Raw genomic sequence first — 26,662 nt, 5'->3', positions numbered from 1 at the left:
CAGTTCAAGCGTTTATTCGAGATGGAAACGAATCCGCTTCTAACAAACAGTCGTAACAGCAGGAAAAGCTGACGTGTTTTCTGACTGAAACTCGCCCGCAGTCACAAATGATGACAATTTATGGCTTATGGAGGTCTTGCGTCCCAAAGCGACTGAGTCTATGAAGGTCGCCGTAGTGAAGGGCTCTGGAAATTTCCACAATCTGTGGTTCTTTAACGGGCACTGACATCGCACAGTACACGGGCCTCTATGATTTCGCCTCCATCGAAATTCGACCGCCGCGGCCGGATTCGAACCCGCGTCTTTAGGGTCAGCAGCCGAGCGCCATAACCACTGAGCCACCACGGCGGACTGAAAATATCCACCCCGGGAACCGGATGCACGTGCCGTTCGGCATCAATGGCAAACACATCCTGTTGAAGCCTGAAAAAAAAAAAGAGCTGCAGGTGACATTTTTGTTTTTACAGACATCGCTAGGAATCAGCTGGGGTGAGGATGCTAACTGTAAAAAAAAAAAAAAAAACTGCCGCTGCGCCCTTACTGGATGCAGTGCGAGAGAATAAAGGCTGCACAGCTCATTTCCCGCACATATGGCATGTAGGTCAGGCTCAGGCATGCTGGGATGCACTAGAGTTTTATAAAAACAGGTGAGCAGTTGACATCGGCCAAGCTCAGCAGGCAAGTGTCACATATTTTACTACAGTGACATCTGTTTTGCTACAGCACCTGGAATGCAGAGAAGCAAGCTCCACATCGAACGATAGCTTGAGCAGCAAAGTTTTCGTATTCGGTACATTTCGGCGAAGTGACTCCACAACTCGCCCGGGTACGTATGGTTCCCAAGCAGCACATTCTGATCTAACCCTGGCCTGATATAGGGAGGAAAAAAACTTTATTTAAGCCCAGCACTAAGGACCAGCGAAGAAGGGTGCTTGCTACGCTAAGGCCCGCTAATCATCTGTCAACTCCGAGTGAAGCCGAGCACTCCTGGATAGAGGGGGAGGGTGAGGCAATTAAGAAGAGGTAATGACAGTGTTACATGATTAGAGAACGTGTTCTGTGTCTGCCATAATATCTGAAAAGTTAATGCAGTGAGCTGTGTTCCGTGATTCCAAGTTCTCGAGCACTTGTTAGAGTGAGCCGAGTGTTATTCTGAACTTTGCGAAGGACGTGTGCTTGTTCCGTGTTCAGTGACGGGTGGGGTTGGGGTAAAACTACACGATTTTCCTTAGTGTTTTGGTAGTGTTCATCTCTTTACATTTTGTATGTTGCGGAGATGTCTGCTCACGTCGCATTTGGCCAAGGGATCGAAGGTGCCCGGATGTCGATTTCCTCATTCCCACGATCCCAGCATGACCAAGTTTGCATGTGCTTGACGTCGACCGTCGTGGAGGTGTGGCGTACTGTTTTTCGATACGTTCGGAAATGCGATGTTGCGGTGTAGCTGAGGCAATTGTCTAAAAGCTGTCAGGTTGACGGGGGCGAAGCCAGCTCGTTTCAGGACTTTGCATCCCTGCTCCGTACAAGGCTAGAGCACTACTTGCTGTCTGTGTGTTGTGTTAATTCGGCGAGAGTGAGAAAGAGGCCATTGTGTTGAAGTCACTGATTTGAGGTGTATACAGGTAGATATAGAGCGGCCTTGGGAAGGGTGTTAAGTGAAGGTTCGAGTTTTCTATCTTGTGTTTGTGTTAGCGTTAGATACGGGGCGGTGTACTGAAGTCTGCAATACTCGAGTGCAGTGACGAGCTGCATTTAAGCTGCATTTTATATATTCGCCGCACAAAATGAATTGAGCGTGTTAGCCCTCGTCACCAAAACGAAAAGACACGAGTTCGGTGCAGTGTTTAAATATAGGCAAACAAAGGCCACAGGGACCACTCCATATTGTTTTCAGGGAAAATTGCGGAGTTTTACTTTTTCAAAATCAGCCGAATTCATCTAAACAGCAGAGTGGTTATGGAGAGTGGATACAGAAAGGAACGAACTAAAAAACGCGGACGAAACTTCGCTCACGTATGTTTGCTCGTTCCATTCTGAGTCCTCGCCATAACCGTTCTCCTGGAACCACCGTGAAGTTTGAACCGAATATCTCAGTTAAATGCCCTTTCCACCTAAACAGGATCTGAGTAAAATGCGTAGCATTATAATCAGCATAAAGCATATCGTTAAGCAGAGTCATACATGATAAGTTTTACGTGTAACTTAGAGGTACCCCACACCACCATGTGCTGAAAAATTATGGAAATCATTTGGTCACTATAAGCGTGTAAAAATTATGCTTCGGTCTTTTATATGTGAAACTTTAGATCTTATTCAGTTTTGTTTCGAAACTTTATTTCGACAGCTACTGTTCGAGCTCTGTTTATAAAAATTACGCTTAAGGATCATTTTGCTTGAATTGAGTGGAAAAAACTGATATGGGTTTAACCCAGCTAAACTGGGTAGACCTGCGAAAGCAGCTGTACATTCTTCAATTGGAGGGGGCACTTAAACTCTGCGTTAGGGGTGTGGCATGATATCTTCAGCGGGTTAATGCCCATGTATGCTGAATTGGTGATTCCTACTTAAGACTCATAGATGGCGGCGAGTCCCCATATACCACTACCAGCGCAGTGGCGTAGCGGTTAAGCGATGCGCCACTGCACTGGCAGGTGGCTGTTTCTATCCGAGCCACCTGTGGGGGTTTTACTACCCGTGTTGCCCTTCCCGAGCAACCTCTCGCGCAGGTGGCACGACGCTCGTCCTAACTTCCGTGAGTTACTACCCGAGTGGCTACCCGGGTTGCTAGGCAACGGCGACTCAAGGTCGTTTGGTAGCCGCACCGCCACGAGCATACGCGACGAGCCGAGCTGGGCTCCAGTAGTGTTGCTTTCGCAACAATAAACAAGCTGACGTCATGCGTCGCCATAGCAACGGAGAGGCTGACATCACACCATCTGTTAGGGGGGTCCACGGGCCACGGACCACGCGACGAGCGGTTAGGTTTGGTTTGGTTTATAGGGTTTAACGTCCCAAACCGACTAAGGCTATGAGAGACGCCGTAGTGGAGGGCTCCGGAAATTTTGACCACCTGGGGTTCTTTAACGTGCACTGACATCGCACAGCACACGGGCCTCTGGAATTTCGTCTTCATCGAAATTCAGCCGCCATGGCCGGGATCGAACCCGCGTCTTTCGGGCCAGCAGCCGAGCGCCGTAACAACTGAGCCACCGCGGCGGGGTAATTATATATTCAAACCTGTAAAAAAAAAAGCAGAAAGAGGTGCCAAAGTTAACAACTGTAGTGGGACCTCTTACAATAAAACGCAAAAAAAAACAACAGTAAACATAAGTCATTACAAGATTAAACGTAAACGTAGTAAGAAATATCAAATATTGGTGTAAAAATTGGTGTAACATGCTTTTTTCAGCGCAAGGCGGCAGCCCACTCGCGCATCATTCGGCCTTCCATTCCATTCGTCACGATAGCGGAAAAGCTCAGATTCTGCAGAAGACCTGTCGTCGTCGTTTCCCTTGTCGTTGGCGTTTTGAGCAAAAAATGGCTGGGAAGGACACCTAGATGAGCCACCTAGGTCAGGTGACCTTGTGACGTCATCACAACCTGCCCACCAGAATGGGAGCAAACTGACCACCGTGGCAGGTGGTAGCTAAATTATTGACTATTCGCGACAGGTTCCTCAGGAAGAGAAGACCAGATCGCATAAAGACCACCGGTGGCAGCAGCTGCTATCGCAGGGCAGTGGCGCATAGCTTAACCGCCGCAACGCTGCGCAAGGAGTGGTATGACGACTACCCGCGACCTATGGATGTCAAGTCGAGAATCACCAATTACTCATATGTGGACATTAACACATTAACGCATTCAGACTATCACGTCACACCCTAAAGGAGGAGCTTATGTCTCCCCTCCAATTTTCGCAAGGAGATCTAAAATCGTAAAAGCGGTTGTGCTGGATGACGACTCTTTCAGAACATATCGCGGCCGCACGAATCAAGTCTGCCCATTACAACTCGCCCCGCGTGTCGAATAGACAAAATGATTGCGTGGCGATAAAAAAAGACAGCGTTTGAGTATAATGTCCCCATTCTCGGAAATGTTTCTCGCAGACTGAGACTGATACGAAAAAAAAAATGTCCTCTCGGCATGGTGACAGTCTTGATGCTACCACGTGGAGAGATGAAACGGACGAGTCTGAATTTCGCGCTAGAAGTGGAAAAGAGTGGGTGAGTAATTTTTTGCGCTGACGCTGATTTGGGAAGTTAAATGCTGATTTTAAACTTTCTTGCCCCAGCTCTAAGCCTAAAAAGCAGAAAAACTCTGCATTCAGGTCTAGTCACTAGATATCTTTCATGTGTAACCGGCTCCCACTCACTACCACTGGTCACCCCTTTCAGTTTATACACAAAAATTAACAGCATTTATTGTAGTTTCCATGGTATAAAAAAAAACGTCGGAGAAGCAAGATACCTAAATATATGCCCTGTCTCCTAAAGTTTGATTTTCACAGATTACAGCCGCGGTTGAGGCAGCGTAAAAGCTAATCAGACGTGCTGCAGAAGCATGAATTAACGATGTTCTGATATAGATGGAAACCACTCCTCGACGCTTCCCTCTAAAAGCGCGATTATCATTCTGGCCACAGGTGAAGATTTGCCATAATTTTCAACCAGGAACGTTAAACTGAAGACCATTTCAAACTATATACAACATAAGTGAAAAGAAGAGAGGCGACATTTTGCTCTATTTTGCTCAGGAACATACGATGGAGCAGAGAGTTGTGAGCCCGCGGGAGCTAAAAACGAGGTGCGCACTTGGTTCAGCTTCTGTTGTAGTCTCACCGACGCTACAACCACATGCATATGTGGTTAAGCAAGCGGTTAAATGCGTAATTGCCTTCTAAAACAACTTTGCTGAAATGCGTTCTCCGAAAGCCAGCATCGCTGCAAAGTCGTAGCTGGAAGTCGCTGGAACTAAAAAACGCTGCGCATTTGACGTGGTCTGTGTGGCTGCACAATCGACGCTAAAACATGTTTACGAAAAAGCAGACCGCGAAATAATTCATTTCCTCCTAAAGGCGCACATATATCCGGGCTCCAGACAAGTGAGCTCAGATGATTTATCCGAAAGCCAGCAGTGCTGCAAAGTTCGATGCGCACACCATTATCCCTAGGGGTTACCAGGTACTGTGCGTTGTAATTAATATGACTAGCTCTAAATAATTATTTTCCCTCCATTAGAGTTTATTATTTTTTTTGAGAAATAGTAAGCAAGCTGTGAGTCGTCTTTAACAAACTGGTTATGTATTGCGTGTTGCCGGCCTCCTTTCAGGCTCTTTGGAAGGCTTGGTAAGTATATATAGCAAACACTGACATAAAGGCAAGGTACGTGCTGTTCTGTTACAAGCTTAGTCAGCTCAGTGGCATGCCACACATTATTTTCTGAATCGCAGCTGTTTCAGCCAGCATGGAAACGATGCCAGCGAAGCCTCACTTAATGACTTGTTTGCCCATGGAAGTAAAATTGCGCAGTTACAAGCAGGCTAAAATTAGAAGCCGCGACTAAGTCGTGTCAACGGTCGTGCCCTCTACTGACCATTCGGTAAGTTCCTGTGAACTCGTGCGGGGCCTTGTCGAATAAGACAGGGACTAGTATGTAAATTAGTTGCAACATCTGGTAAACTTCACAATCCTGCAAAATGTTTTCTTTGCGACAGGGGCTGGTAGTTTCAAAAGGAAGCTGCTCAAAACTGGGCAGTGAAAACCACCACTTGGTAAAGATTTAGTTTTTTTATTTGTTGTGGGAAGCAAAAAGTCATATAATAAAACGTTGTGGGCTAGATATTCGACCAAATGTTCAGAGTCTACCCTGTTTGCTGTAGGTGAAGAGGATGAGTAGGTATGTGTCTAGATTTTAAAAGCGCTCCTGTCAAAAGAATGTCCACATATCTGAGGCGCGTACTTCATGCAAGTACAAATTTTTGGAATGCCAATCCATGTCACAGTATCTAAAGAAAAACTGATGGGGTAATATTTGCTCAGAGTGAACCAGATAGCCATGCATTACCTAATGCTGTTACGCTATTAAATTTATTTTCTGCCGAATTTCACCAAATCACGTTACGTTATAGTAGTATTCAGACAAGACATCTGCATACAAGCAATCCAGTATGAGGAGAGGTCGATCCGAAGGAGAGTGATATGGACTGAAGGAGCTTAAAGGCATTGATCTTCACGCATGCTACAAGTGTCTCAGATTTTAAATATTAAAATATTGATATTCCAACGCTGTTCTTTCAGGAGCAGCCTTCGGTAGGGTGAGTTCAGAGTGGGTTCAATTTCTGAACGAAAAGAGCAGTTCCGCGCAGCACTAGCTAACATTGTGTACTCAGGTGCTATTAAACATTCATGTAACGAACTGCATTTTTCTCTCCGTTTTTTATACTTAGCACTCCCCCTCTGTAGTGCCACTGGCCCTATAAATAAATAAATAAATAAATAAATAAATAAATAAATAAATAAATAAATAAATAAATAAATAAATAAATAAATAAATAAATAAATAAATAAATAAATAAATAAATAAATAAATAAATAAATAAATAGTTCACTGGGGAAGGTCAAACACTCGATTCTTGTAGTTTGAATTTGGCAGTCCTGTTGCATTTTTTATGGCGATATTCCTTTTTGTATTACGCAGTGAAAGCACTACATCTATTCCCCACCCTGCCCTGATTGTTAGTAGTTCGTATAGCATTAGCAAACGTAAAATAAGAATGACCACTGAGATATAATTAATATCAAAACGGACAGAATCGTAGCACGTGACGACATGTCTTGCCTGTGCCGAGAAAATATGATACGTTTAGTGGTCTATGGTCGAAGTTCATAGTCTATTTCATGGTCTATGGTCTATGCTCGCGTGCACACGCAGCGGGAAAAAAAGCATAAACGATCTACCTCACGCATGAAGCGTGGATGAGCTTATCTTAGTGAAATGCGCGTAAACCAGGGCACACAATCTTGTAACAATAATCAAACAAAGGAGGTACAATGAATTTATTTCTTCATCTGGCATCAATTTCCGAAATGAAGAATCAACATTCAGCTTGTAGTATGCGCTCAGTTGTTATGTTCTTCGCCTTATGATGTAGCGAAACAGTGTACACGTAGCACACACAAATATACATGCTATTTGAAATAGCATTGAAATAGCAAATAGCTCAAACCAAAGGAGCACCATCTGTACATGGATTATCGCACCCTCTAGGGCGCAACTATCTGGATAATATTTGTTACCAATATACTGCTCCCAAGGGGCATTGTGACCATAGGTGAACGAAGAAAACAGATGTTGAAAACGAGATATCACGATAACGAAATGCCTACTAGTGGTTATCTAACACTTATTGTAAGCGTTCTCTTTTATGTTGATCTGCTTGTAATTTCTTTTTATTGTTTTGAACTTTTTATTGTACTGATTGCCCACTTACTACGGTCTCTTACTGAGACTGTTATATTGTAAATAAATAAATAAACTCCACGTGAGCTCACATGCTAAGTTTATTAATATTTACAAATTAGTGAAAAACTGGAGGTCATTTCAACGGCGAATGTGCCGCCTTTCGGAGGTTATGCCTGATTTGGTTGAAGATACTGGACATGACCGCTTTCCTCCCAAGCAGCACATTTAATCGGCCCAATGTTGTAAATGTATCGGAATAGACCGGTCATACAATGGGCCAGAGCGAAACCATCCGTTTTCGGTACTGGGCCGAATGCCTGTGTTGCTAGGGCTCAAACATGTAGAGATTTCAGTGCGGGGCCATCGAATATAAGGGTCGAATACAGGCAAGGAGCATGTATACGTGCATCGAGGTACCCTGATCAGGAACGTAATGTTGGAAGTATATGATGTAAAGGTAGGTTCATAATTTATGAAAGAAGTACAGTAAATGTTCTATGAAAATAACCAGGTCATGTTTCTCGTCTTTTATATCTGCAGCCAGTAATGAAAGCTCCAATACGCGACAACGTTGTCTACTCTCCGTACCGGGGGTGCCGTGTTCCAAGAGTTTCCATCTACGCTGCCGTAAGAGATGCGCTCAGCAACCTCGGGGAGCATGTTATCATGGTGAGCGCTTTCTTCACGTTATTTGATCGATTTCTGCCATCGTTTCATCATTGTTCACTGTACCGTCTTCTTTCAAAGACACCAATACAAATTACATTGTACAGACAATCAGTATTAATACCTTAGTTGTCAACTGAAATAGAATGTCGAAATTTCACTCGAACTTATGTATTGAAATAATAGTAAATAACGTACGGACTTTAAATAGGTTGGTTGGTTTATGGGGTTTAACGTCCCAAAGCGACTGAGGCTATGAGAGACGCCGTAGTGGAGGGCTCCGGAAATTTCGACCACCTGGGGTTCTTTAACGTGCACTGACATCGCACAGTACACGGGCCTCGAATTTCTCCTCCAAAGAAATTCAACCGCCGCGGCCGGGATCGAACCCGCGTCTTTCGGGCCAGCAGCCGAGCACCATAGCCACTGAGCAACCGCGGCGGCCGGACTTTAAATATTACACACTTTTAATGCGCAGTACTGGCTTTCATTAATGTGCTCATTGGTAGCTGCGTCAAAATACTCCGGCGAGGAAAACTTAATTCACTGGCACATGTTCATGACGGAGAAGCACTGGCGACTATCTGCTCTCCGATGACCATGTTATGTATTTCGACAAGTTTGCGTGCGCTCCGGAGGATGCTTCCTATGCAAGACACGCGATTAATGTTGGTTTTCCTGCGGTCGGGCCGCCGCGGTGGCTCAGTGGCTATGGTGCTCGGCTGCTGACCCGAAAGACGCGGGTTCGATCCCGGCCGCGGCGGCTGGAATTTCTTTGGAGGAGAAATTCTAGAGGCCCGTGTACTGTGTGATGTCAGTGCACGTTAAAGAACCCCAGGTGGTCGAAATTTCTGGAGCCCTCCACTACGGCGTCTCTCATAGCCTTAGTCGCTTTGGGACGTTAAACCCCATAAACCAACCATCCTGCGGTCGGCTTTGGAGCGCACGCTCAATACAGGGAGGAGCGAGCGTGCACAGAAACAGCTACCAAATATAGGGTCAATAAAAGGAATAGAGATGGAATAGGAGCATTTCACAGCTCCAGCTAACTTATCTTCGTTGGTCAGTTTCGGGTAGACCGCTGCGTAGGCGTCGGCCCTACGGCATCGCACTCATCCTCTATCACGTGATCACTCTGGGCGCGCAGCAGTGTGTCCTAGATAGAAGAAGCCTCTGCACTACTTCAGTGACGTCACGTATCTTGCACGCTTGAACATACACGTCATTCATTTAAAACACAAGGTTCAAGAAGCGACGAAATCTTGGCGGCCGTCACTGACGCAGGCACTGATGGAGCCCGTGCCTCGTGCCTTGTGTTATCTTATCGTCTCATTCGACGCGCCGCAGTGGAGACCGCAGTGATAAAACCGTCAACGGCACCGGGGTAGATTAACTGCGCAGCAAAAGGTGACATGGATGCATCGAATGTCTTGGCGAAGCGTCTTGCTCCTGATGTCTCACTCGGCCGATAGATAAGAGCATGTAAATTTGCGTCCGGGCAACGCACAGAGAACGCGCTGAGAAGGCGGATCGCATGGTCTGCTTCAAGAGCAGTATCGTTGCCGAAATCAAGTTCACTTCTAAAGCATCGAATACATAAACCAGAAACAGCGACCGTATTTCATGCATTAGAAATGCGTGCTTCGCGAATTTAGAAATAACGTGGGAAGCCAGCTCAAAGAGCTTCAAAAGCGCATTTTTGAAGCTCGATTTTTCAACCACATTGCCGATAAAAAAAATTTAAAATAAGACTCACTTTCGATGCTGACTGTCTTCAATTTCGTGATATAATCTTGCCTCCTAAAAGAAAAAAATAACAATATTGATTACCTCAGTTTAGTTAATGAATCGCCTAACTTAATTATGTTAGTCGATTAATTAATGGTTTGGTTTATTGGGGTTTACCGTCCCAAAGCAACTCAGGCTATGAGGGACGCCGTAGTGAAGGGCTCCGGAAATTTCGACCACCTGGGGTTCTTTAACGTGCACTGACATCGCACAGTACACGGCCCTCTAGAATTTCGCCTTCATCGAAATTCAGCCGCCGCGGCCGGGATCGAACCCGCGTCTTTCGGGCCAGCAGCCGAGCGCCGTAACCACTGAGCCACCGCGGCGTGGCAATCGGCTAACGAAATGCACCCGCACAAACAATCTGACGCACCTCTCACAGTTCTTAAAATGAATCTGTAAACGATAAAAAATACTGACGATTTAACCGTGTTTGCAGACGCGTTATATGTGCACTAGCAGCTTAATTACCGACCCTCTGACCCCCTGTTCGGCTGGGAAGAACCCTTTTTGAGATCCACAGCGTAAGCATGTCTTTTGAAACCAAGCCCGAAAGGCAGGGAATTTTGCTAACCATTTTCCGTAGACTGTTTACCTGGGTGGAATGTTCGTCCTCGATGTTAGGTGCCAAAGCCTTGAACATGGTTTCTGTCTCTACCAAAACATCAGCTATCGGCCTCATTATCCTGTACTGACTGTAGTTGGGCGACAGTCGGAGAACGTGCATAAACGGGATTCGGGGGGAGATCAGCCGTTTCGGAAACGGATTTAACGCAAGAAAATGAGTAGGTTTGGGACGATATACCTAACCATTACTCACAGAGTAGAAAGAAATCTTTGGTTGTCGCAAGGACACCTGACAAGTCGTGCACACAGCAAAACCACATGCATCGCTCACCTCCGGAAAGACTGTCTCTAACACCCCAGACATGTTCGCAGTCACTGGGATTAAGTCCCACTTGTGCCAGAGTCAATAACACAAAGAACACTCACGGCCAGATGGATTGTCCAGCAAATCCCGCTTGAAGGTGTTTGTCGCGGCGACGTGTTTCTGCTGTCGTTCTTCCGCTTCTAGAAGTTCAGCTGCCATTCGAAGGATTTTCTGTTCTGCTCTTTCCTAAGTTTGTAGATCCTGTAATCCGGCAGAACACTCCGCGATAGTCTTCGACATTCGTTTCCGCTTGTGGGAAAGGGCATCCGCGTGTAGTCGCTGCGTCCGTTCTTGGGCAGTTTCAGCCTGTTGTCTGGCACGCTTGCACTGTTGATGCCGCAACACTTCTGCCAGCCGCTTCAGCTATGACTGCAGGGTCTGCTGACTCATGCTGTTATTTCCGTCTTTTACGCCACTGTTCAGCCGGTCTTGCTCGGCGTGAAGCATCCGGATCGACATAAGATGACCCGGCCTCATCCAGCTGTCTAACGGCGGCGCAAAAGCACGCGTGAAGCGAGCGCAAAGCATGTGCGAAGCAAGGGAGGGAACAATCCGCAAAGGGAACTTGGGCGCGATGCGAAATCCACGTAAGGCGTGCGTCAGGCTACGTAAGAAAGGGAGTGTGGACGTTTGTATAAATCTCTAATCCGCCCTGTTCTTGATTACGCAGCTGTAGTGTGGAACCCGTACAAGCAGTTTGAAATTAACAAGTTAGAAGCAGTCCAGAAAAAAGCTGTGCGTTTTATATGTCATCGTTATGATCGCGATTTCTCACCCTCTTCTACACTTCTCTCATTGAATTTAACCACGCTCTCCGCCCGTCGCCACACTGAATCACTAAAATTCTTACATTGTATCGTCAATTCATCGGTAAGGCTCTCAGTTAACCACTACATTAACTTTGCACCTTTATCATCTACAAGAAGTCATCACGAGCTAAATTTAATACCGTATTTTGCACGTACTAATTTGTTCAAATTCAGTTTTTTTCCCCGTTCAATAGAAGCCTGGAATTCTTTACCTGGATCCATTCGTTCATCTCCAGTTCCAAGTTTTATAACTGCCATGGAAGACACATAATACCTGAATATTCCGACCGTGCCATTAACAGTTCCTTTTTTGTTTGTTACTTTTTGTGTGTTTTGAACTTCATTGTGCTCACTTTGTACATATTGTTGTATTTTGTTACCTTTAGCATTTTGCTTTTTGTTTTTTTTCCCACTCCTGCCATAGCGCATATAATTGCGCTGCAGTGTGTATAAATAAATAAATAAAAAATATTGAAGGCTTGAGTAGCGAAGCCCAAGTGTCATTCTGCTGCAGAATATAGTCCTGAATACCATGGGAACCAGGTCAACAAGTCCACACAAAAATCGACCCCTCTTTCTTGTTTAACGTCACGGCTAATCTTTTTTTAAAGCGAAAGCTTTACTACTTGCACTTTCAAGCCTTTGCCGTGACGCGGCGGTGCCTCCATTGACCTTTCGCATGACCTCTGTGTGACGTCACGCCGAAGAGCTGGGCTACCATCTCGCGCCATCTGCGAGTAGTGGCGGTGCCACCACCGGCGGCCTTAGATTAGATTGGATTAGATTAGATTACATTAGATTAAATTGGATTAGATTGGATTGGATTTGATTGTATAACCAATGTTCTACCCGCGGTACTTTAGTGGAGCGGGCGAGGTTACTTTCAACCTCAATCTACTTTCTGTATAACCAATGTTGTGGAGCGGGGAGTCCTCACTAAAGGACTCATCTACCATCTGTATAACCGATGCATCACCACAAGTCTAACCACAAGCACCACCACCAGATACACTACCAGCTGAACCATGGCGTAGGTACGGATATTGCTTTCGCAATTACCGGGCTTAACCAAGCTAAGCCACAGCGAATTTTTTTTTTGTGTGCGGGAACCTGCAGTGACTGCCATTTTTATTGCTTGTTGTACTAAATTTAAGCCCAAGACATAGCAATGTGAATCTACCATTTGGCCCAGATGGTGCGAACTATCATAAACACCCAAACAATGTATGAGTGCAGGAAATATTAAAAGACCAATGACTGATCCAAACAATCTTCCCGACCTCTCGCTATCTTTTGCAGTGAAGTAAATCACCACTGTGACCAAATATCTTGCAGATAGATGGGGAGACAACCGTCACTGCTGCTGAAATGCTGCACAAGATGCAGTCCTATGCCGCCGGGTTTCAGCGGCACGGAGTGGAGCCAGGAGACCGTGTCTGCTGCCACTTTTCCAACGGCATCGAATCATTCGCAGCCCTTTTCGCTGCCATATCGGCCGGAGCTGTGGCTGTACTGGCAGATGATGAACTTACGAAAGGTGAGAGATAATGCCGCGTCTTCTCATTATCCCTGACGACCTGTTTCCTTGTCCTTGCGAAGCAACTTACGAAAGTTTAGTTTAGTTTATGGGGTTTAACGTCCCTAAGCGACTAAAGCTATGAGAGACGCCGTAGTGGAGGGCTCCGGAAATTCCGACCACCTGGGATTCTTTAACGTGCACTGACATCGGACAGTACACGGGCCTCAAGAATTTCGCCTCCAAAGAAATTCAACCACCGCGGCCGGGATCGAACCCGCGTCTTTCGGGTCAGCCGCCGAGCGCCATAACCACTGAGGCACCGCAACTTTCGAAAGGTAAAATTCAAAATCGGCTTTTGAGGAAAGGAAATGAAGCAGTAACTGTCTCGCATATCACGGTGGATACTTGAAAAGCTCCGTAAGGGGAGGGATAAGGAAGGGAGTGAAAGAAGAATGGAAGAAAGAGGGGCCGTAGGGGAATGCTGCGGAATAGTTCAGCTCAGTTGAGAAAAACTTTACTGTTTCAACCGGCCTCCCTTCCCACCTTCTCCGGCACGGCACGCAGGCCTCCGGGAGAGGAGGAGGGATTTGTTTTACTACTAGACTAACACTTAAAATTAAGTGATGCTGGAGCTTCCAGTTGGGTCAGTTCCTTTTGCACCCTAGAATCTGGGCTTCTGAATGCCTCATTCCATGCTCTATCATCTTCATGCTTGCTTTCTCCTGGAACTTCTTCACATTTTCTGATCATGTGATCCATGTCGGCCACTCCTCCACAAAAGATGCATTTTTCTTCTTGGCTTAGTGCCTTTTCTTCTCTGTAATAATTTCGACCACCTGTGGATCTTTAACGTGCACTGACATCGCACAGCACAGGGCCTTTTCGTGTTTCGCCTTGATCGAATGGCGGCCGCCGTGGCCGGGTTTGAAGCCGGGAACTCCAGCTCAGGAGCCGAGTGCGCTAACCACTCAGCCACCCCTGAGGGTTAGGAAAGGTGCTTTGCCTTTATGTGCTTTACGTGTAAGGGTAATCTCTGTGCGATCAATACGAAAAGTGTTGCTCTTTCATTGCGTTAGTGGTTGTGTTTTGTGCGACTTATTGTTATTCCTATCGGGTGTGCTTCCTGTTATGATTTTTATTTTGTATTTTTGCCTTCATTTTTTTCGCCATGCCACCCACTCCTGCCCACGGTCTTCCTTCAAGGCTGGCAGTATTGATGAAATAAATAAACTTATAAAGTGTAAAGTTATGACAATAACAAACTTATACATTTATGAAATTAGCCAGGGGTTTCCGATGCACCGCTGGTGTGGCTGGCGCCATCTATGGGAGCTTCTTGTAATCGACTAGACTTACTTTTTCAGTCACGCCGACGGTAACGGCGACACCGGCTTTTCTGCGACAAGAGGCCTTTAAGATTTCGTGTAAAAGATTGGCAGGCTTGAGTTGATGGCGGCTGCTAACTGAGCAATGAGAACTTTATAGAAGATACGTGGGTGCACATTCTCCCAGTGAAGTTTACTTTCGAGCTCCTCGGCACTTGCTTGAGCGCATAATTCCCTTCCTATCCGCATAGTTACGAGATGGTAATTATTCGAGAACACCAGGTTTTCTTTTGCGAACCTTTCAGTAACGTTACTCAAATTTTAATACTTGGTGTGTTTCCCGTGCTGTTTGCTGAAGTTATAACGCGTAAAAATTAACGGCCTTGCGTAGTATGCCTGACAAAACAGTTTCACTCTGATGGATGTCAGAACTACTCGAAATGCGACTAACAGAAGATTCTCCATATATGTATATAAATATTTTTCAGGGGAAGTTCTCAGTTACGCAGACAGTACCAAAGCCCAGTATGTCCTAACCGACATCACGAACGCTAATAAATTCTTCGACATTAAACACAAAGTAAGTAAGAAGTTTATTCCATCCAAAAACCAACCATTTTGTTAATATTAATTACCCGCTGATTGATGTCCACGCTTATCGGCTGCTTATTCTGGGATCTGCAGTAATCCGCTTCTTTTCCAGCTTAAGGAGTGCTTCCTGCTGGGTGGCGATCTTCCAGGGTTTCAATCCGTGTCCGAATTTGGATCGATCGCTAGCAATGCCTTCCGTGAGAGGCGCTACGCGGAACGCCCGGAGGAGAGGCCAGCGGCAATATCATTCTCTTCTGGTACTATGGGGAATCCTAAGGCCATTATGACGACGCATTACACTTTCGTGTCCAGCATAACCACTATCAGGTAACCAAGCATTATTGAAGAGATCTTTATGTATTGGATACATTGCTACTAATGTCTAAACGAAACAAAGAATCTGCACACCTGCCGTAACTCATACTTCATGCGCTTCTTGGCCTAAGTCGCCGTTGCTTAGCACCTTTTTTAACAATACTGAGGGAATGATGGGTAACTCTACCCAATCTCTTATAGCCTTATAGCCTCTTATAGCTCTACGTGTGTTATACCCTACATATGAAACATTGAAGCAGCTGCAGCACCATCTTTTCAGCATGTCAGCCGATAGTAGCCGGATGTGACCTGACATAGCCCACGTACGTACGCATTTACCAGAGGCCCCCATTGACCTGCTGATCTTTTTTGCTTAGTATTAATGGTGACTAGAGTGAAATGTGAAATGTAATGAAAGAGGTCCCATGGTACAGCACTTTTGGGGTACCTTCTGGTGTTAACAAAGCAAGCGGGGCAAAAACCAAAGCAATGGGAAGCAGTATATCAAGTAGTTAGTATAGAAGTACAACCTCGAAAACTAACAAGGGCAAAAAAATTTAGGCAGTGGCTTAGCTCTGGTTAAGCCTGGATATACAAGTGAAAAGCTGCAGTTATGCTTTGTTTGACGTCATGGCTGTCGCAGTTCGAGCACAATGCACTGGGAGCAGCACGATGACGGTGGAGGCGTTCGGCCGTGCACACACTGTCTGTGCGAAGGCGGAGGAGGAGACGGAAATCGGCGCGGCTAAAATTCAGGGGGCACTTTGGCTCTCTAAAGTGCTGCAAGGCGAAAGCGTTTCCTGGCGCACTGTTTTTTATTGCTTCAAAAGTGTGCCCATGAAAAAATATATATAAGAACAGTGTGAACTGAGGATGAAAATTCAGCTGCACTTATTTCAACGAGCTAACAGACGGCAATGACAGGGTCAGCGCCCCCTGTCAGGTCTGTGTGTGTGCTCGTCCGGAATAATTATTGCTGAATTACTTTTCTAGGCTCAGCTATGTCTCGCCAACTAGCCCCACAACGCGTTTTATTACGTGTCAACTTAGGTACACAATACAGACAAAACGAAACTGTAGTTGGGATCATTTGCTAGCCGTGCCGTTTAGCTTAGTTGGTAGAACGACTGCTCCGGTGAGGCGGTGGTCCCGGGTTCGAACCCCGGAGCAGGGAGAAGTTTTTTTTAAATGAGAAGTTTTTGTGGAAGCTATAGCTTTCCTTTGTAGTCGTATGGCTGCGCTTGGGTGGATGCCACTGAGTAACAGCTGCCTTTGAACAACGTTACAACATTTAAGAAATTGAAAACTAGCAAACTGAATCAAATGGCCTTGCCGTAGATGTTATGTAACTTCCTCCGTGTTGTATTTCATCTATTTCCAGCTCTAAAGTTATTTCATATCAACTAACCTCGTGTTCGTAATGAAATAATAAAAACAGAGATGTGAAATGCATAAAATTCTACGTTACCTTCGCTTTAAAATCTAATATAGGAGAGCTCTCCGTTTGGATCAGTAAATGTTTTTACGCTTTGAAAAATTGTAAAAACATTTATTGATGCAGATCTCTCAAATGTTTCAAAGCGAGTAACATATCAAAGGCTGTACTTCGCTAGAACTGAAGTATAAGACTTTTTTTTTTACGCAGTCTTAGCTTGGTATAAAATTCACGGCTTGGGCTACAGTGATCACGGTAAAACTACGTCTGCATATGGGGTACGCTATCAATAGTCGTCTAAAAAAAAAGTGTTCCAACATATTCCATCGAACGGCAGCACTAAATGAGGCCTAGTGACAGGCGTCGTCTTCGAGCCAATTAGAAAAGACAGGAGCAAGCATAACAAGCATCTTATTACAGGTCCAGCCGTCTGTTGGAGCCTGGGGACCGTTACGTCATACTGGAATCCATGGCTCATGCCTTCGGCTTTTTCTTTACGATGTATGCTGCCTGCGTGGGAGCTACGGCAGTCGTTACAACGACGACACCAGAATTCAATGAGCTGGCCGCAGCGATAACAAAACACAAGGTACAAACATCTGTAATCGGTATGCAGTGTGATGAACAACTGAGGCACGGGAATACGAACTCATGCTCTTTTCAGTCGTCATGTGGCGCCCTCTTTTATTTTTTATTAGCAAAATATGCGAGAGTCAGTAGGGTAGCCAGAAATATTTTTCAGGGGGTGTCATACGCCGCTAATAAAAACTAAAAAGGAAAAGAGGCTGCGTCCAAACGGTATATCTTGGTCAATTTTCCTGCTTTAGGGAAGGGTTAGTTGTTTAGTTCACTGTAATATGCACAGAAAAATATGTGTACCCACAGTACTCTGAGGGATGGTTTGTAAAGAACATCTGTTTTCACAGAAAAAAAAAAACACTCTTACGAAAAATCGCTGCTATTTACTATAATCTCGCATGATATGCAATGGCGTGCAAAAACACAAAAACATCGGCTCAACAAAGAAGCACTTTACGTCAATGCGACTTTCAAACATGTTCCGTTTTGTGCAGGTGGAAGCCATTTGCTGCTTTCCGACTGCGTTGGCCCGACTCTCGCGATGCATGGAGTCGACAGGTTGCCAGCTGCCGTCCGTAAGAAAGATCCTGTGCACTGGTGGAGGGATTGCCCCTACAGTTGGCAAAAACCTTCTCCGCCAGCTCAAGCTCACCGACCTCAAGAACTTCCTAGGTTGTTCTGAAGCCCTAGCGTCGTACTGTATACCGCCTCCGGGTGAAAAGAGTACCGAAAACGTTGGATTTCCGTCGCCCAACGTGAAGATGAAGGTAAGTCTGACTTCCTGCAAGTATAAACAGTCCGAGCGTAAGCAGATGGCATGCATACAAAAAGGGATTTGGCTGGTTGGTAGTATAAGGTTTAACGTCTCAGAGCTACTCAGGCTATGAGGGAGCCTGTAGTGGAAGGCTCCAGATAATTTAAACCAGTTGTGGTTCTTTAACGTGAACAAACATCACAGAGTACACGGGCCTTAAGCATTTCGCCTCCATGGAAATGCGACATCTGCATTATGAATCGAACCCTGCACAAAAGAAAGTGAATTTCGAAATGGGCAACGGAGGCAATTAAATATTTTCCGTATTTATAGCTGCATGCTCTGGCTAGTAGAAAATTTAGTTCTTTACTGTGCGTCGCAGCGGAGATTAGTTATGGATGACCGGTTTCTTGGTTACAAATCTATACTGAATTACCATGTCATGTGTTCTTTGCAATGAAGTCTTTCCAGTGTGACAAAACAAATTTTCTTCGAGTTGGTTGGTGAGTAAAGGTGACTGATGCATGCTCGGTATACTCTGCTTAAAAGGAAAGCATATTTCACGGTTTTAAGTAGAGATTTAGTTATACATTTGTTGCGCAGTTCTCGATCTTGGCATGGGCCGAATGTTGAAAAGTACTTGTTTATTCCTGTGAATCAATCATATAACAAAATGTTAACAACAGAGCTTTGCTTCAGTCCCTAGCATATTTTCACCAATCCAGGTGATCAGCGAGCTGACTGGAGTGGATTTAAAAAACGTAACTTATTACCCGACCTGTGGAACCCATCACATAGCATCCTAGCTTCCGAGCCACTCCGAAGATGTTTTGGGACAAAATGTAGGCGCCCTCGATAGTTATTTCTCGGAAACATGAATGTCAGTATTCGTGGAAAAAGTTTTTCAGGCGTCCCTTGCACGGCAATGATTGTGTCAGCAAGAAAAAAATTGTGCAGTAATTGCATCACACCACCACGCAACATAAAGATGTCACGCGGAAGCAGTATTACCGCTTTGCCATCTCATAGTACGCGGCGGCTCACGTAGGACATTTTTAGAAACAACGATTCTTGATGCACATGTCAAGCTTGGATGAAGCTGATATTGGCGCCGCTTGGCTGCGTAGAGAACCGAACAGTAGCGAAGCCTTTTCTGCAAATATTAGCTATAATATTGCGATGTAACTTGCTTTATGCAAACTAGCTGCGACTGGCTGCAGTTCTGGCTGAAACTTTCGCTTTTGCCTACTAAATTATACTTTCATACGCGGTTTTTTTCGTTGTGTGCGCATCGCTTCAAGTGCTGGGAGACAATTCAAAACCAAAAATAAACCACGGTGTCAGTTTCTGCAACGTCCTCTACACAGAGAAAGGTCAATACTAACACCTCCTGGCTTCGCTTATCTCAGAGTCTTACAAAAACTGGCGATCTTCCTCAGAGATGCTGGAAATCAAGCGGGTGGGAAGCAGTTTGCGATGGGCCATTTCTTCCTTGCAAAAATGAATGCTTCCATTCCTGCTCATCAGCGTTTTTATCGCACCCGTTTATCGTACGCTTGCAGGTCGTAAACCCAGCCAACGAAATAGCCTTGGGTCCCATGGAAATCGGGGAGATTTGGGTGCACACACCCAACGTGACCCCTGGTTACCTGAGTCCTAGCGGACAACTGCAACCAGTCGCGGATGATCAGGGTTGGCTCCACACAGGTAAGTGATCGGTAATCCACGACAGGACAAGTATTAAGGCGACAGCCTTTAATGGCTCATAATGTCGTCCGTTAGCAGAGGGTGTCACGCGTTTAACTCGTGAACTGCAAAAGATAGAAGAAACCCAATAGTTACTTCAGGTAGAGAAGGAAAAAATGAACCTAGAAGCCAAGTTTGATGACTGTAGATTGATTAGTTAATTAATTATAGGCAAACATGTCGAAATTGCGTCGAAGTAGAGCGGACGTCGACATAGCCACGGGAATGGTGTGACATCACATCCACCGTAAGTCGTCACGGCATAGTGAAAATTGTCACAGAATGGTAGGGCAAACATCATATTTGTGTCAAATTAGATGAATAAATGTGTGATTAAGCGTAATTAACACTTAAGATCCCCGAAAGATGTATAATTTCGGTATCGATATAGCCACGGGAACGGTGTGACGTCACATCCACCGGAAGTCGTCACGGCATAGTGAAAATTGTCACAGAATGGTCGAGAAAACGTGCGATTTGTGTAAAATTAGATGAAGAAATGTGTAATTAACGGTAAGTAACACTTAGGATCCCCGAAAGATGTATAATTTCGGTATCGATATAGCCACGGGAACGGTGTGACGTCACATCAACCGGAAGTCGTCACGGCACAGTGTCCTCGGCTTTCGCCTCTCACCACTTTAGTTGCCAAAGTGTCCTCGCAATTTCTTGCATCGTCTATGCTAAGAGTAACCAGTCGACGGGGTTTCTTTCTAACCCATGTAGCAGAGAACTTATAGCATCTCTTAGGCTCTAATTATGCATTAGGTAAGGAGAAACCTTGCCCCCACATTTTGGAGTTTGGAACGTTTTGGAGTTTAGAAGCGCTGTAAGGGCGCCGCTGTATACGGCTGAGAAAGAAAAATCGTTGTCTCGCTATTTTAGAGAAAGACACTTCATGACCGCGATAACTGTGATAAATAAATATGACGACAGGTGCCTTTCAAACTAAGACACGTCTTCAGTGTTCGTAGGTGAAAGTTATTTGTTGAGCCGCCAATAGTTGTCCAGGCACTGCTCCGCTTCTTGCGAACTTCTGGCCTGCGCGATAGGCTGTGACTTCAACGAACACTGACTTTTTAGAGTGACTTCAATTTTCTGCTACTCTCTTTTCTCTTTCATTTTTTTATCCCCTCAATCCTTTCCCCCCGTGTGGGGTAGCAAACCGATTATTTTTCCGGTTAACCTTCCTGCCTTTCCTCTTCTACCTCCTCCTCCTCCTTATTTTTCTCTCTTTTCAAAGACCTGATGTTCATAACAGGATTACATTATCTGTGAGAACATTGAAACCCACCAATGAAATTTTCATGGAGCCTTTCCTAGATGGTTATTACAAGTGAATAACCTTGGAAGATTCAGATGTGCACCAGCTTTATTAGTACTCTCGACCACTTAACGCGACCTCTTGCCAAGCTCTTTCCAGCGAATAAAATGTTTTACAATCAATTATTTTGTTTAAAAACACTACAGGTGACGTGGGCTACTACGATGACAACGGACGCTTCTTCGTCGTAGACCGCCTGAAGAACATCATAAAGTGCCACGACTACAACGTAGCTCCCCGCGAGCTCGAAGCCATACTACTAACTCACCCAGCGGTTCTAGACGTGTGCGTGATTGGAGTCCCGGATGAAAAAGTCTCCGAGGCTCCTACTGCATTTGTAGTTAGAAAGCAGTGCCCGGAAAGCGAGCCTCAAGTAACCGAAGAGGAGCTCGTGGATCTGGTAGCAGGTGAGAACGATGCGCCGTCACATCACATTTTACTTCCCTGCCCATTAAAGGGACGCTCAAGACAAATGAAAATCGATCCGTATCGATAGGCTACTGCGCTCTAATCTCAAAGAGACGATTCTCATCGAAAAAGGAGCTTTTACAAGCTAGAAACAAAAAATAAAACAAATTACAAGTGCCGCCATCACTGGCCGATTTCGCAACTAACCTGCATGCGTCGACAACGATTTCTGGATGTGGTTCCCAGAGGATATGCTGTACACAGCCATTAAAAAAAAATGTACCAACCGTTCCTTTTCACTGTATGTGTGACAAAATTGAATTTAGTGGTGGGAAAGCTTTTTTGTTCCGTTTTGCTCAGCCATAAATGCCTCATTTGCTGCCAAGCAAGTTAGAAGATAAGAAGGCCAGAAATAGCCAGGAAATCGATTTTTACTGCGAACAGTTTTTCGATGGAGTTGTCCCGAGTGTCCCTTAAAAACTGCTGACCGTTGTTTACTCTAGGTATTGCAAGATATCATCCCTCTTCTTGTTATAGGTGAGATTTCGAATTCATAACTGCTGCATTCAGGAGCTTTTAAGACATTCTCACTCAGGTTTCCTTTCTGCAAGAGAATTACCGCCACGGTGGGCCATCGGTTATGACGCTAGGTGCTGACCCGAAACAGGCTGGTTCGATCCCAGGCGTGGCGGCCGCGTTTCGATGGAGCTAAAATCCTAGAAGCCCGTGTACTGTGCGATGCCAGTGCACGTTAGCGAACCCCAGCAAGTCGAAATTATCCGGAGCCCTCCACTACGGCGCACCTCATAGCCTGAGCCGCTTCTGGTCGTTAAGCCCTATAAACCATAAACCATTCAACACAATTGGAATGGTTAAGGGGGCATCCTTCTGTCATCATGGCTTTACGCGCCCAGCGCCGCAAAATCACTATACACTCTCCCACCTAACAGAGTGAGCAACTATACGAAGTCGGATAGGAAGTTTTAATCCAAACCAAACGTGCTTTGAAAAAAAACTGAACGTTCGTTTTTTCTCGCGATACGATAACAGGCGGCGACACCCTAAGGAGATGCTTATTTGTTGGTTTATTGGTTTATTGGGGTTTAACGTCCCAAAGCGACACAGGCTATGAGGGACGTCTTAGTGAAGGGCTCCGGAAATTTCGATCACCTGGAGTTCTTTAACGTGCACTGAACATCGCACAGTACACGGGCCTCTAGAATTTCGCCTCCATCGAAATTCGACCGCCGCAGCCGGGATCGAACCCGCGTATTTCGGGCCAGCAGCCGAGCGCCGCAACCACTGAGCCACCGCGACGGGGAGATGTTTACTTGTTCCAATAGTCGTGCATGCAAGCATCTCCACACTCGTTCTGAAACTGGTTGCACACTTTATGCCGCCTGCAACCACCATGCTGAAACTTATCTGAAAGTAACTGGAGAACTGAAAAATGAACGGACGCAGCTTTGCTACACTATAGTCAGATACAACCTAAGGACACAGCGGCTTTTCCCCGTTGAAGAACAGCTTCCATCCAATGGCGTCGGCGGATTCTAATGACCCCGCTAGTGTGACAAAGCAGGAAAGGGTTGATTAAAGGGGATAATCCCTTTTCTCTATGGTCGGGGATAGACCGGTGTCTCCATTGTGGCGCCGCTCCCTGCATTGTCACGCTAGCAGGGTCTTTAGAATCGGCCGATGCCAATGGCTGGAAGGGGTTCATTTGACGGGAAAAAGCCGTTGCGTTCTTGAGTTGTAGCCGATTAGAGGTGCAAGAAGCATAGGGCAATAGTGAACCCTTACAAAAAAGTTTTAGATAATCTATAGAGTTGGTTGGTTTGGTTGGTTTAAGGGGTTTAACGTCCCAAAGCGACTAAGGCTATGAGAGACGGCTTAGTGGAAGGCTCCGGAAATTTCGGCCACCTGGGGTTCTTTAACGTGCACTGACATCGCACAGTACACGGGCCTCTGGAATTTCTCCTCCAAAGAAATTCAACCGCCGCGGCCGGGATCGAACCCGCGTCTTTCGGGTCAGCAGTCGAGCACCATAACCACTGAGCCACAGCGGTGGCCAATCTATAGAGTGCCTGTAGACTTCTGTCAATAAAGTCTATAGACTGCCTATAGACTAAAGTCTATAGGCAATACAAATGCCAGAGACAGTCTGTAGACAACCTATAGAATTATGGCCATACACTTTTAGTAGACTTTTGTCTATAGGCAGTCTATAGACTATAAATAGACAAACAGCAATATCTATAGGAAGTCAATAGAGTCAATAAGAAGTCTATAGACTGTCTATAGACCATTTTTATAAGGGAAGTCCTATGGGAATAAATGCTTCTTGCACGGATATATCCCAACATATGCCAATACATATCCCAATCAAGGACCTCAAAATGCAATCCGGTCGCACTGTTCAGCATTTGGAAGCATGTGGAACTCTGTATCTATCCAATCACCCCAAGAATATCCCTGTCAAGTGCGCAGTATAAAGTGCACTTATGGGGAGTGAGCTTCAGATCCTCGAGTGCACTTTATGCTATGCAGCGCTAAAGGGGAAAGCAGAGTGCGTTTGAAGATACGAAAATTGCACCTAACTAAAAGCAATTCTTTCTTTTTTTTTTTCATAATGACGATCTCTAAGCGTAACCTTCAACAATATGCTTGTTTAGAGCAGCAGGGCCTATAAAAATAAACAGAACTTAAATTTCCGCTCACGACCGTATTAGCCCATTTTGTGGCAACAGTGTAGCAAGTAAAGTTCCCAGCACTTCTAGAATCCGGGTTACAAACAACATGGCGGATTACAGCCCGTTTTAGTGATGCATTGTTTTGCTGGTTGCTATCATTAAGCCACTGCACAAGTGAAGAATATAAGCAATAGGTAAAATAAGGTTGTGTGCGCACTTCGTTATATATAACATTTTATGCACAAAAGATCACTGTCGTCGAGGCTACGTACTCGGCCCTTAAAGTGTGTTCTGAGAACGCACTCCGACCTGAGAGCGCACTTCGGGAAGGGCACTTATGTGACACCGTTTAGCTTAGCTAGAGTGCACTTATAGAAAGTGACCCTCTCCGTAAGTGCACTTATTCTGCGCGCTTGACAGGGGTATAACATTCAAGGTATAGAGTTCTTTTAGAGATATTTTCAGATTTACTCGTGTGTACAAACAGCAGGCTATGAATTGATTTCGGTCTTTCGAGCTCTAGCCATAGCAAATTTGCTCTTATCTTCTTTTCAGTTTTGTCTTGTCAGTGAAGTGAACATGCTTTCCTAATAAACCTGCCCTTGTCTTAAATATTATTGTCGACAGTGCAGTGCTTTATTTTCTACAAAGACTCACTGCTTTTCATTATATTCCGAGAAGCCTGACAGTATCACTTGTTTTGTAAGCATGTTACACTACAGCAACGCTTCCTCAATTATTTTCTTTTCAGGCCAAACAGCCTACTACAAACATCTGTATGGCGGCGTCGTCTTTCTGGAAGAGCTCCCTAAAACTGCCAACGGAAAAACAAACGTGAAGAAGTTGCGCCTTTTGAAATCGCTTTCCGATGATGCTCTGAAGGCAAAAACACAGAGAAGTGGCATTATGTCGGGGTGGATGGAAATATAAAGCCTAAAACAATACGGAACCATCGGCCCATTTTTATTTCTGAAGCAGTTGGATTGCCGAGACCTGCCCGGTAGAACTCGTTCCACAGCCATCCTATAACTTGTTCTTGACAAGAGACACTTCGAATCTCGTACATTCTGTGTCTGTAGGTCTGCAGACACAGGGGTCTGCAGTATAAGAGCGATACGGAACTTTGCAGACGAGACGTAAGACGCGTTTCTGCAATATTAACAATTTGCTAATGTTTGTTGCTGTTGTTATGGACCATACTATAAAGGCATAGCTTAATGTAGAGGAAAATAAACAGTCATATAAAAGGACGTTAACTGAGGTAGGGAAATAATAACAGTGGCGGTGTATGATGCCAATAGTTCTCGACAACTTATTTACGATATACCCTACGCGTTCATCCCATGTCTTATCTTCCGAAAAGTATACACCTACTGATTTAAAAGTTATTGCTATTTCAATATTGGTATTGTTTAACACGATGTGCGGCAATTGGATTTGCTTGAGGCGGGGTGAAATAGTACAGCTTTTGTTTTGCGATGGTTAAGTGCTAAACATTTTCTTTGAGCCCATGTATTTATTTTATACAGCGCGCTATTGGCTTGATTAGCTAAGGTCTCGCATGAATTGTCGGAAAAAAATAAACTAGTATCGTCTGCTTAGACTATATAGTGGGCAGTTTCGTCAACGTGTACTATTTCATTTATATACAGGATAAACAGAAACGGGCCCAGAATACCGCCCTGCGGGACGCCTGTTTTTTACTGATTTTACTGCAGAATTTCGGCCTCCAATTACTACAAACTGAGATCTATGTTGCAGATAAGATGGGATTAATTATTGTGCTTTGCCCCTCATGCCATAATGCTCCAGTTTTTTAATGAGAATGTTGTGATTTATAAGACCAAACGTTTTTGAAAAATCCAGAAACAGTGAAAGCACCAGATTTTTGCGTTCCAACTTTGACAAAATGCTCTTTTGGAGACAAAAGTGCCAGCTCTGTCGACTTGTTCGTTAGAAACCCATATTGGGCGGAACATATAATGTTATGACGTTCAGTATATGAGGATATGTGCTTCAGAATTATTTTCTCCAGGCGTTTGGAAAAAACGGGTAAAACCGGTATAGGACGATAATTTGACATATCGTTCCTGTCACCTTTCTTGAATATAAATTACCTTTTGCTGTTTGCATTGCACGCGTGAAAATTCCAGTCAACAAGCATATATTGAAAATGTGGGTAACGCAAGGGGCTATTTCTCTTATTACATACTTTATAGGCTCTACCTTAATGTCCCCGGCATCAGTTGCTTTGCTGTTATTAACGGCCAAAATGTAGTTCCAACTTCACTTTCCGAGACTGGTTCTAAAAATATTGT

At 44.9% G+C, this 26,662-nt stretch overlaps 1 protein-coding gene across 1 annotated transcript; it reads left to right on the top strand.

Annotated features, from left to right (window-relative positions):
* Positions 1-657: 657 nt before the first annotated feature.
* On the top strand, positions 658-25,274 carry LOC149348218 (luciferin 4-monooxygenase-like). The gene is made up of 11 exons (XM_089541704.1): positions 658-826; positions 4,107-4,223; positions 8,002-8,130; positions 12,991-13,192; positions 14,988-15,079; positions 15,203-15,417; positions 17,261-17,429; positions 17,914-18,186; positions 19,736-19,880; positions 21,390-21,650; positions 25,096-25,274. Exons 2-11 carry the CDS (start codon positions 4,131-4,133, stop codon positions 25,272-25,274), a joined length of 1,758 nt encoding a protein of 585 aa, XP_089397830.1. The 5' UTR covers positions 658-826; positions 4,107-4,130.
* Positions 25,275-26,662: the final 1,388 nt, after the last annotated feature.

This window comes from Amblyomma mixtum, chromosome 4, assembly GCF_055824585.1.
Source record: "Amblyomma mixtum isolate Tamu chromosome 4, ASM5582458v1, whole genome shotgun sequence".
Taxonomy (NCBI): Eukaryota; Metazoa; Arthropoda; class Arachnida; order Ixodida; family Ixodidae; genus Amblyomma; species Amblyomma mixtum.
Note: the sequence above shows the minus strand (reverse complement) of the source record. Positions and strands in the feature narration are given on the sequence as shown.

Excerpts from the sequence above, each read along its gene's own strand:
- LOC149348218 (XM_089541704.1), top strand. The coding sequence starts at position 4,131 with ATGTCCTCTCGGCATGGTGACAGTCTTGATGCTACCACGTGGAGAGAT. Across the intron at positions 15,418-17,260 it reads TCCAGCATAACCACTATCAG|GTCCAGCCGTCTGTTGGAGC; the intron begins GTAACCAAGCAT and ends ATCTTATTACAG. Across the intron at positions 18,187-19,735 it reads CGCCCAACGTGAAGATGAAG|GTCGTAAACCCAGCCAACGA; the intron begins GTAAGTCTGACT and ends GTACGCTTGCAG.